At 39.3% G+C, this 12640-nt stretch overlaps 2 protein-coding genes across 2 annotated transcripts; both read right to left on the minus strand.

The window, feature by feature from the left end:
* Positions 1-111: 111 nt before the first annotated feature.
* si:dkey-222f2.1 (intermediate filament protein ON3) lies at positions 112-4855 on the minus strand. Its single transcript, XM_027020191.2, has 9 exons — positions 4565-4855; positions 3069-3277; positions 2686-2746; positions 1729-1824; positions 1350-1514; positions 956-1081; positions 580-800; positions 344-390; positions 112-212 (listed from the first exon to the last, which is right to left on the minus strand). The coding sequence occupies exons 1-9, from the start codon at positions 4853-4855 to the stop codon at positions 112-114; spliced, it is 1317 nt and encodes a 438-aa protein (XP_026875992.2).
* Positions 4856-6867: 2012 nt separating this feature from the next.
* On the minus strand, positions 6868-12197 carry LOC113583708 (deoxyribonuclease-1-like). Its single transcript, XM_035520609.1, is given in 11 exon segments — positions 6868-7028; positions 7700-7814; positions 8021-8114; positions 8511-8668; positions 8909-9021; positions 9472-9560; positions 9562-9594; positions 10505-10591; positions 10698-10792; positions 11399-11488; positions 12100-12197. Coding segments are annotated over 10 exon segments (1026 nt in total). The 5' UTR covers positions 11480-11488; positions 12100-12197.
* Positions 12198-12640: the final 443 nt, after the last annotated feature.

The raw sequence follows: 12640 nt of genomic DNA on the forward strand, positions 1-12640 counted from the left end.
GCAATAGATATAGATTCTAGTAACAAAATTAAATCTAGTTGTAGATGTAGAAGAGCATCTTTAATCCCTTGTAAATCTTTATGATGTTTGTGCCTTTTAGGATGGGCTACTTCAGTGTGTGAACCTGGTGTTGTCTCTGACCTCTGTGGTTTTGATCAGTATTTTAGATGATGGAGAACTGATCTGTGGGTACCCATTTATTCCTTTGGAGCCTATGTTAAAAGAAATATTAAGCTTTAATTTAAATATATATGGAATAAGTTACAGTGAAAACAGACCAAAAGACATTATTGTTCATCACAATTGCTTTCTAGATGCATAGTCTATATAGCTTGATACTCACTGTAATTGGGCACTGACTGAATATTGACAATAGCCTGCTGTCCAATTCTGAGAGAGAGCAGGGGGACATGAACAATTTGTCAGTTGTGTTACCTATGTTGTTCTAATGTTTACAGCTGACCCCAAACTAATTTGATAGAGCAAGCACCTGAATATCACATTACAGTATTATTACAAGCATGCTATATAAGACAGCTCTCCTGGGGCAGGATTGGGTGACTGTATGCAGCATCTCACCTGTCCTCCTCGCCTTCCAGCAGCTTCCTGTAGGTGGCGATCTCAATGTCCAGAGCCAACTTGACATTCATGAGCTCCTGGTATTCTCTGAGCTGACGGGCCATGTCCTGCTTGGCCCTCTGCAGAGCCTCCTCCAGGTCCCTCATCCGGGCCTTGGCCTCCTTCACAGCCAGCTCCCCACGGCCCTCTGCCTCAGAGATCTGGTTCTCCAGATTGGCCCTCTGCGCGCAGCAGGGGCAGTGAGCATAGGCCAGTGTGAGCTTTCTATAACATGCTAACAGTGTACCTTTATTTACCCAGCAAAAACTTATGCACACTATGAAAGCACTACAAAGACCAAGCACTTATGTTCTGTGGGGTGTGGTGCGTCATCAACCTGCGCCTTGACTGCCTCGATCTCGCTCTGTAGACGGCCAATCATGCGGTTGATCTCGGCGATCTCTGCCTTGGTGTTCCTCAGCTCATCACTGTACTGCGTGGCCTGGCTGGCAATCTGAGCAAACTAGTGGAAAAACACAAGTGGAAAAACACAGCCAGAGCAGCATGATAAACTGATCAATTGTGGCATGCTAAACAGTGGCACTTTGATCAAATACTTCTCTCTAAACATACTGCTTATTCTGCAAAAAACTAAACCTTCAAAGAATTGTATAATCATACAAGATGGGTTATCTAAACAAATTATTTAAAGCAAGGGCTTCTAATCTGCAATCCTCAGGTCTTCAAACCAGGTTTGTTGCATGATGCAGCTATGCTGGTGTTTTCTATACCTTAGACTTATACCAGGACTCGGCCTCCTCACGGCTCTTGGCCGCGATGTCCTCATATTGGGCCTTGACTTCAGCCACAATCTGGTCCATGTTGAGGTTGCGGGAGTTGTCCATCTGCACTATGACTGAGGTGTCCTTGATACTGGCCTGCATCTCACGCAGCTCCTACCCCAAGAAGTGTAAAGTTGTGTCATCGTGGCTCTTATCTTCATTTTAACAATTGTAGCAATATCGAAGTTGTTAACCCTGCTTAATACAGTTGTTGGAGATTCATTATTCCTTGTTTTTAAGCAGTGTTTTGGCAGATGGTACTTTGACTTCCATGATATACAGCTTGAAAATATTTGTCCTTCTGTTTTTCTAGAGCATATGCTCTTACCTCATCGTAAATGCTCTTGAGGAAGTTGAGCTCATCAGTCAGAGACCCCACTTTATCTTCCAGGTCAGCCTTCACTAGGTATGCAGAGTCCACATCCTGAAAGAGAGGTAATATTTCACTCTTTCAATTTAAGGCCCAATATCAATGTTCATTTTAGTATTTAGCAGTCTGCATGACCTTAGTGTAAAGGCACTGTCTTGATTCTGGCTTGATATCTGAATTATTGAAGTTTTGAAAAATTATACTTAATATTTTAATACTTAAAACAGGGGCCAATAGGAGCATGAATATGACCTAAGTAGCACATTACTTACAACATATTTTCAGCTGAGTTGATTTTCTTATAGAATGCCTTTACCACTACTAAAAAGGAATCCTATTACATTAGTAGAAAAAAAATCATTTTAAACTATTCATTTAATTTGTTGGATTAGTTTCTTTCTTTAACATAATACAAATTTGTTAAGACAAAAGTTCTAATTTTGGCATTCAGAGTTGTGTAATGTAAATAAGGTGAAAGTTTGGCAGCCTTTATTGATATGAAAGTATTAACTACTGGCCACTGCATGGAAATGTTAAATTTGTGTAGCCTTATATCTTCATTAACAAGGGTAAATCATATCTTTCTAGAATATAAATGCAAGTTTTGACCGACATTTCATTATCTGCAAGCCTTTACCAGAGGCACAGGCTGTGGTGTATGGTTCTACCTCCACCCAAGCTTTTGTTAGGAGAGATATGATACCCATAGGGTCTGATTTTACAGGTGTTGTCTGTTAAGAGGTGGGACACTTTTACTGTGTTCAGTCCCTCTTTTGTCAATTCTGATGCACTTTTAGGCAGTAAAGGCTGTGGGGTGTGCTTTTTGTTCTACTCTTTTCATTCTACACTGTCCAAAAACCTTTATTGTCCTCTGCTAGTCTCTCAGAGGACACAAGAAGGTGAAGCGTGTCAGACCTTTTTCAGAATCACAAAGTCGTTCTCTAGGTTGTTCCTCTTGTTTATCTCATCTTCATACCTGGGTCAAAGGCAACATGAGACGAGCATGTTTTGTCCATTTACTACTTCCAATTTTGTATTTATTTTTTACTGACTACCTGGAGATCTTTTAGGCGTTTAAGAAATTCTGACATAGCTATATTTTTGGATCTATGGATGAATTTCTTATTATCTCAGTACATTACCAAAATAACAATAAAAATAAAAAAAACATTCAAAGACCCATGAAAGCTAAAGGAGAGCAGCTATCATGAGTCCATTCACATGTGTTAGCAAATGCTTCCATTCATTGTACATTATCATGATTAATATTTTGGGCATTTTGCATTGATCAAAGATACTTGTGCTTGAAGTCTTCCACCAGCCCCTGCATGTTCCTCAACTCTCCATCCAACTTCATCTTGTCGTTGTTAACCACGTCGAGTTGTCGGCGCAGATTGGCCATGTAGACTTCAAACATGGGCTCAATGTTTGACCTGCCTGTGGTCTGATTCTGGAGCAGGTCAAACTTGGTTTCCAGCATCTTGTTCTGCTGCTCAAGGAATCTTACCTATAAATGATGACCAAATGTTGAGAAAAAAGACATCTGCTGATATCAAATTTTTGTGCCTAGTTTGAGTTCACATGCACATTTTATGGTCAAAATTGAAGGAAACATTTGTGGTTTTTTTCCACCCGTGCTGATGAAATAGCTTCGGTGTTTGATTATTAGCAATCTCCTAATCTTACAGTCTGTCAGACAGACGAGCCTAGTGTGGTACTCAGAAGTCTAAAACCACATATACTCTCCCATTCATATGCATTTTATAGAGGACACTCAGATGAATGTACAGATGAATGTTTGCCTTGTTAATAAGCCAGTAAATTACTCATTCAGTTTCACTCTTTGTAACCTTATACATCATCTATTACAAAAGGCTGCCTTCCATGCCCAGTTAAGGACATATACTTAGTACCTCAAAATAGAACTTGAGTTTGTGGAATCTAGGGATTTAAAAAGGTAAGTGATGGTCCTAACGTGTACTGGACCACTGCACATATATATATATATAAAAAAAAAAAAAAACAGTTCTTAGCTAATATCCATTCTGCTAGGTCGGTGATGGCAACACAATCCCCCTATTACCTGTGTTGCAGCACTCAAAGGGCCCGGTATTGACCCAGATCAGCTCTCTCTCCCCAAACCTAATCTCAATCCCTTTAAAGACTGATCTGAGGCAAGGAGTTGGAGACCACCTTTTGCTCTGACCTGAAACATTAAAAGTCTCTGTTTCATTCCAGAGGGCCCTGGGGATTGGGTTGCCATTGTCCCCAAGCACACAAAAGCTCTCTTCATACTCTCTTCAATAGTGGTGTCTCATGAGCCTTGGCCAAGGGTGACCTGGTTTTTATCAGGTTTCAACCCAGGTTTAGAGAAAGGGGCCATGATGCTAAAGTGCAACTATCGTATTCATTCTCTCCCACTAACCTCAATCAAATCCATCTTATTTAAAAGCAATTCAGGCTGTCCCAGGTTCCTGAATTAAACATCTTTTTAAATAGAGTGTTGCTGATTTAAAAACCTGCTTTCAAGTCATTGCCTCAGCATTTGGTATAATTCTGCCTTTGTGGGAAATCACTTTAAATTATGTAATCCTTTTGGTGAGGAATTTTGGTGTAATGTGAATCACGGCAGGCATCAGGACATCGAGACTGTTCCCAGTTAATATACCTTGCTGACCACTCCAATTCAGTGAACTATACCTACTAATCTTTAGCCCAAAATACACAAAGCATTTTATTTTTTAAACTGCCTTAATGCTACCCTCATCCACTGGAACAAGTGCCCATGTCATACCTTGTCAATAAAAGATGCAAAGCGATTGTTTAATGACTTGATCTGCTCCTTCTCCTGCGTGCGCACCATCTGGATGCTGGGGTCAATTTCCAGGTTGAGAGGTGCCAGGAGGCTCTTGTTGACAGAGACGCTGGCTATAGAGGGACCGAAGTAGGTGGTGCTGCTGCTGAAACCGGGTGCTGGGGCTCCAAGAGACATCCCGCTAAAGCCGCCACTATAGCCGAAGCTGCCCACTTTCCCACTGCTCCGCACGGAACTGCTGGAGCTGATCCGCTTGCTCCTCAGATTCATGGTTCGTAACAGAGGTGAGCCGGTGCCAGAGGAACGGCGGTTCGGTGACCAAGTTGAGGATGCTGTCAGAGACACAGAGCAGTGAGAGTGGTCCAGATGGGAACGTGACACTCCCCACCAATAAAGATGGCCTTTTAAATCCTTGCCAGGGCTAGGTGGAGTGTTGGTGATGTGAGAAAACCTGTTTCAGAAGATGAGTGCACACATACACGCACGCATTTGAACTCTCCACTCTCTGTTGTTACTCTTGTTCCTGTGGAAGCAAGCGCGCACACACAGTTCTGCTCTACATCTCCTCACTTACCTAACACACACCCCACACACCTACTCCCCTTACTATCTCTCTCTCTCTCTCTCATTCATTCTCCATCTCTTTCTCTCTCTCATTCTCTTCCCCACTTCCACATTTGAGCATGTCTGATCTCTAAAAAAAAAACGTAAATTTTATCGTTTGTATCTTATGATCTTAGAATTTTATGAAAGAAAAAATAAGGATCGTTATGAGCTGTAGCCTTTGCGCAAATACATACATACATACATACATACATTTATTTATTTATATATATATATATATATATATATATATATATATATATATATATATATATATATATGCTCTTTCGCCTCACATCTCTCCATATCCAATTCCAGTTATGAGATACATCAAACATACCAAGTTCTTTGACTTCTTCTCAAAACAACACTGGTCCAAAAGCATGGTAAGAAATCTGTACTGTGAAAGGATGCACAATGTATAGTGAAACACTAGTTCCATTTCCAGTCTAACCGTGCGTAACTAAACCTGAGCCCCTACCAGGACGTGCATGACCTAACTGAAGTAGTGTCCTTGCAACTGAATACTGCATGAGAACTCGTGAAACCGGACTGCTATCCTGACAATACATTTACATGTAAAAAAATAAATTAAAAAAAATGAAGTGAGCCTTAATAAGCAGCAAAATGATAGAGTTTCTGGTTTCTGTGTACTTTTCACTGAGCAGTAATTGCTATATCTTACTATTAAAGTGTGTAACAAGTTCACATGGCACAAGATCATTCTCAGGCAGAATGTGGAAGAAAGTTCCCCCTTGTTTTCGCATATTCATAAATAATAGAATATAGGTGTACTTTGCATGGGGATACATGCTATGGGGAACGAAAGGGAAAGGCACAGTTCAAATTTATCACAAATAAAATAAAAGAAATTTTTATATGAAACAAATGAAAATTTTCATCGTATTGCAACAGGATCAAAGATTACAAAATGTTTCAGATATGTGAAAAATATGCTGCTATTTTAGGACAAGAGGCTATTTAAAGTCAGAGAGAAAGAACAGGTGAAACACCTTGGGGCCTCATTGGCGATCAACAGCACAGCGCTGCTGAGCTCTGAAAGTATGGAGGATGGAAATGTAACAACTGGATATTCCTTTTAGTCTACCTTTGCATTTAATCATCATCCAGGACACTGTCCTATATGCATTTTAGGGTTCCATAGAGTAGGTATTAAATATAATACCTGTTCTTTAACAATCTCAGTGTGTCAAGATAAAACTATATTCCTACTACATAACTGTGTAAGAAAGAATTAGAATTCCCTGATTCATTATCGAGGAATGGTGTTGTTTCGTGTTGGAAAAGACGGTTCTGCCGCAAAAGTGTTCTAGAAGGTTTTATGGCCAGCAAGCCTCCGATTAAAAACAGAAATTTTTCCGCAAGTCTCTCGCAAATCTGCAGACTATAAGGACAGACTCAGATTTTTTTTCTGCAAAGACAACTTTTCTTGTGTGTCAGGGTATAAAGTTACCCATTGCTGAAACAATTTGACATTAACAATATAAGTAGGCCATTTTTACCCAATTGTCTCCCAGTTAGTCGTATCCATTTCCCGTATCTCTTTCCAATCTTGTTCCTCACACAACAGCAACCAGCTTGTGTGGGAGAGGTCTAGCTCAAGCCTCTTCAGGTCTTTTTGTGTTTGAATCATACCACACTGGAAAAAAATACTGTAATTATAACGGTGAGCGGTAAGGAGGAGGTCGCATGTGAGGAGAAGAGCGAGATTTATTAAGGGCAAATCGAGAGTGGTAGTCAGAGGAGCCCAGGGTCATAGAGCCAATACGGAGAGTTTTAGAATACATAACAAAAACAAGGGCCATGGGCAAATCGAACGCTAGGAAACACAAAGCAAAAGCACACGAAGGCAAACAGTGAAAGCAGGCTATAACATAAACTAAGAAGTAACACACAGAGGTAAGGAAAAATACCGGCTAATGTAAACAGAGGCGCTTTTTTTGGGGGGTGCGAACGGGCTTACACACATACAAACCCAAGCAATACAACGACTCAGACATGGTTTTAATACACGAACTTAACAAGGTAGAAACGAGGGCTAGGTGTGAGCAATCAAACGACGGGCGGAGAAAACGAAACTACGGCATGGAGCTAAATATACACACGACAGGGAAAACATGGAACATGGAAGCTGGGAGGGACTAACCGTGACAGTAATAGCCTACATATTATTTTTAAGGTGGTTAGACAAAAAAAAAAAAAAAAAAAAAAAATTAGCACAAAAATATCTTTCATTAACTTACATTCAAACAGTTCTTAGACAAAGAAGTATCACAGAATGTAATAACTGTTTATTTGAAATGTAATCTTAGGTACAGATTTATTGATTACATATTCAGAACATCAATTACGCAAAATATAATCTTCATTATATTTCATGTCTTCATGTTGTAGCAAAAAAAAAGACCCATTCAGGGAAATGAGAATGGTTCCTTAGAGTTTGGGTGTCTGGGTGAGCTTGCAAAACATATATAAAATATGTTAACTTGCATATTGTCCTGTCATCTTGCTTTGCTTTTTTTGTTCTTTTTTGTCCTCGAGCCCTCACTACAGACCTGTTTTTCAGGCTCACATCCTCTGGGTAATGGTCCCTGATCTTCAGAGCCTAACAAATAAAGCAGGATTGGACAGAAGCATTTTCTTTTTTTTCCAGTGTAATTCAGATGCCATAATGTAAGAATTTCTGATTACTCAGTTACTACACTATAATTAATGGCATAGTTGCAGTGTAACAGTGGTGAAGAAATGGCAGCGTTAGTTTTTGTATCATATATCTGATTATATCTCACCCAGATTTGTGAATGTGCACACTGTTTCCTCTGATTGTCCGTAGGCATTGTGGAAGTTGAAGGGTTTTGCAGATTTCAGAACCACTGCTTTCATCATGTCCTTGTAAACCACAATCCTGCAGGAAAGGCCAATTTTTAAAGGATTTTTAAGGAAACACAGGAAGTGAAGGCAGTGCCACAGGAAGTGAAGGCAGTCCTCTTCCTGGAGCCACCATGTGGCTTGCCACAAAGAGGATAACCTGTGCTGTGTTTAGTGTTTATAGCTTTTGGAATGATACTATAGTATTTATGAGAGGGAACAGCCATTAAAACATTAGATTTTATGAAAACTGAATAAAAAATGAAATAACTTTTGAAACTATGGGTTTTAGTTGCAACAGCTGTTTAAGTGATATAAAATCATAAGTAATATTAATAAGTTCTAATTCCATGTGTGGCATTATAAGCATAAAAAACATATCAGTATGATTATATGTGTTCAGAGTAAAAATTAATTCTAGTACACGTCTCGCCTGTCAGATGTGTAACTATTGGACAGGCTGGCTGTGGTGTCCACTTTTTCGTTTATCAGCCAGTGGAATTCTTCATCTGTGCAGATTCTGATCTGCCTCATTTTCCTCTTGGAGATGTAGGCCCCATCTGCATTAAAGTCTCCCAGGATCATTATATTCTGGAAGAGACAAATGTGTGTTTAACTAATGATGTCCTGAAGATCATTCATCTTTGTTTTGCATTAGATAAAAGATGCTATGCTGGTCATTACTGCTCAGGTTAGTCACTACCTTTGTTTTCGAGTACCACTGCTTCTACTTGTATGTTTCAACTTGCTGATTCATGGCCCTGCTCTGTTTAAACTCTTGCTCACTGTCCCATATGAATACGTCCATTCCATTCAGGCCAGTGCACTTACATCAATGTTCCACTTCTCTCTGACAGCCATGCACACATCGTAGAGTTCATCCAGCTCTTTGACTGAGTCGTGAGGTTTGGTGTGAACAGGAATTAATACAAAGTCTGTCAGCACTGTAAAGGCACACACACACATGCATGCAAACAGTGCAAGTAAGGCACATTCTAAGCAATTCTTCACATGATTCTTCACAGTCTTTCCTGCAACAGTGACTGTTTTAGCATGGTAAATAGTTGCCACACCCCTGTGCTCTGGTAATTACTTTTAATTAATTCAGTAACAAAGGCTACAGTAGTCATCATCCTGGAAACGTGACTGTGAGCATCATGGGACCTCCTCACCCTATTTCAGAAGCAGGGGTTGCTTATATGTTAGTGCCAACCCCTTCCTCTTTCCTTAGTGATTCAGATTCAGATGAAACCTATTCTCAGTAGGTCCAATTTGGATTTCTTTAATTTAATTTACTTCACATAAATAATAACTATCTGGATTATTATAACAGTCATCTAAAATAAAATGTGTAAAAGGCAAAGGTTCCAGTGATGATGTTGTTTTTTTTAAACTTGGATTTTTAATTGTGTTAGGTGCAGTGAAATGCAGAATGAAGCACTCATATGAGAAGGCATCCTCACCGCCCTGTTGGATGTCCTCATTGGTAAATTTCGATCAGACGAGTTTGGTCCTTCCTATAAAACAAAACCCAGATCATACCATGTAAGTCTCTGCTGTGTCTTTAAACAGGTCAATGATTCATGTTTTCATGGATGTTTTAACTGGCATTATATTAGTTCAGCATATACATTACGAAACATTGGCCATGTCTCATTGAATGTACATCTTTCAGAATATTGATATTTTGATGTAAATGCTTAAGCTTAAAAATGAAAATTGTAACATTTATGACATTTTTTTTAATGCAAACCATCACCACCAACACACCCCATCCCCAACAAGTGGTTCTGAATTATATCTCTGACACACACGCACGCGTGTGTGCGCCGCTCCCAATCACCCGGTTATTAATCACAAGCACCTCTGCTATATTTGTCCTCTCCCAATATAAATCCCACCAGGTCCTCTCCTCCACTGCTGCGCATGGCTCCCCGAAAGCACCCAAGAAGGCGTAGACCAGAGTAGCCTGCACTCTCCCGTTGCCATGCTACGAGCCTCACTGCAAGCATATTTGCTACTTTTAGTTTCTTTTCACCGTTTAGCCAGCTCGATGCTGTGCCTTTGTGGTTCTTTTTATTGCTATGGAGAATAAAGACTCTCCTCGACTACACTTGTGTCTCGCACCCTGTTTGCTGCCGTCACACCAATAAGTGTGAATGGGGGAACTTTTTCTGTTGTAAAAGCTGCTCAAGTAAGTGACCTGATAAAGCTTTTTTGGGTCACTGAACAACTAACCAAATGTGTTATTTCATTGTTTTCATGTCTTCGCTATTATCCAAAAATGCAAAAATACAAACTAAGAGTAGCTGCATCCAGGCTTTGGACTGGTGTTGTATAAGCAGTGTAGAACTTCAGCTGAAAAGCCTACATCAAGACCGACATGTAAAACATCAGAGCATGTGCAATTATTTCTTCTTATGAAACTTACCTATAGAGACAAATTGCTCCTTATAGTTTCCATGGCCCAGGTTGGAACTCATTGTCATGCTGTATGGAAACTTCTTATTGGCTCTGCCCAATAAAAACAAGACCTTTTTTGTGGGGGGTTTTTGTGACTAGTGTTTGATAGCATTTCAGCTGTGGCTGTTTGGTGCATGACAGCGTAGCTGTCCCCAACCCTGTGCTATTCAGTTCCTGCAGGAAATTGGCCATGCCGTAACCTTTTTTGTTGACCTCTTCCAGGATCACAATTATACTGCAGTAGGATACGATCTGTATGAGCATTCAGGACAATGTGTCATTTTCTGTTGTAGGGTTGGACCGTTACACTAGATACACATCTAAATTAATCTGAGCTACTTTACTGTAATGTAATCTGTAACATGCCTCTGCAGTCGAATCAAATCAAAATTATTTATATAGCACTTTTAACAACAGATGTTGTCACAAAGCAACCTTTCAAATGTCCAAGTCCAAGCCACTGAAGAGCAAGCCCAGTGTGACAGTGGCAAGGAAAAGCTCCCTAGAGCTTGAGGAAGAAACCTTGAGAGGAACAAAGTCTCCTTAAGTGGACAAAGGACATTACAGTAGGAACAATATAAACAATAATGAGTTGGATATGCAGGATTTTTGCTTTCTGCAAAGCGTCATGTTTTTCACTAATAGATATAGCTCTTCAAGAATCAGTGAAATTAATTGCTCTGTACGGTTGGCCCACAACCCAGTACACGCAAAGCGTTCAACTAATTAGCCCAGTTAAATGATATATTTATTGCAACTTTGAAAGTAAATTTGATTAATTCAGTAATTTCTCCAAAAACGTTACTTATTAAAACTAATAACCCAAAACAGTTATAAAAGGTTTGTTATTGTAATTACTTTTATGAGGTAATTTCTGACATCCTCATCATTCAGCTTCTTCGGCCCAAGATGTCTGACATTATAAGATGCAATCTTCATGATTGTAGTCTACAAGAGCAAAAAGCAATATATACAGAATGCAGTGCACACATACGCACAGTTCAAAATTTCTAAAATTAGTACAAACACTAAAAATGCAAAACTGCATTTACACTGTCATAAATAAGGCAAATATTTGTAGATACCGCATTTCACAGTCACAATATCTTGTTGTCAGTAAATGACTGGTACATGACTGACAGCACTGTTCCACCACAGACTAAGAGAAATCCAGTTTCACGGTTTCCCATTCTGCTTTTTCCAAATTTCAATAATATGTCAAATTCAGGGAGACTGCCTCCTTTAACACTTATTCTACTCGCTTTGCAGTCATTCTGAAATAGTAACGTGCTCGGTAAGACGACCTTTCTCTGAAACAGCATTAATTTAGTAGTAAATCATAAGAAATAAGAATAAATACTACTAATAATAATAATAATAAATTATAGTATATTTTACAGTAAATTAGGAACTCGGTAATGCAGTCTGTTTTTACAACAGAAACTATATGAGCAGAACATACTTATGTATCATTAACAATTAGAATGATGATATTTAATGATATTACATTACAAGGTCTATGACAATGTGGGGTAATAGTCAAATGTTAACAAATCTACCTTTCTAATGTAGTTGGTTCTCTTTCGGCAGCCTCGTTTATCTGTGACAGTGGCGAGATGTTGACTCTACTTCCTGTATTTGAGGTGCAGAATGTTCGTTTGTGTGCTTTGCATATGTGCTTCTGTGATCACTTCCCCAGCTCAGCACACTGAACAGAACTACATGGGGTGTGTTTTGTTATGGAGCTTAGTTCGTCCGTATTGGAAAACCTCAGTGGTTGTAAGGAAATGCGCTCTTTTTTTATACGGCATTAGCCGAGCGCTTGATTAATGTCAGCTGAATCACTTTGCAGTACTCTTCTATGGTTATATATTCCTTTTGTCATATATACACTTCTTGTTTGCCTTTCGCTTTCATCTTTTTTCGCATTTGGCTTTCATTGTCAAAAATAGCTGAACTGTATTCACTACACACAAGTCTTTATACATGCAAGATAAATGCATATCCTTCACATTGCTGTCATATACTGCTGCTGTTTTTTGTACAAGTCTGTAAAAATCGTATGCAAAACAGCAACTCACTTGGGAGCATGCCAAGATA

The sequence above is a fragment of the Electrophorus electricus genome, chromosome 20 (assembly GCF_013358815.1).
Source record: "Electrophorus electricus isolate fEleEle1 chromosome 20, fEleEle1.pri, whole genome shotgun sequence".
Classification (NCBI taxonomy): Eukaryota; Metazoa; Chordata; class Actinopteri; order Gymnotiformes; family Gymnotidae; genus Electrophorus; species Electrophorus electricus.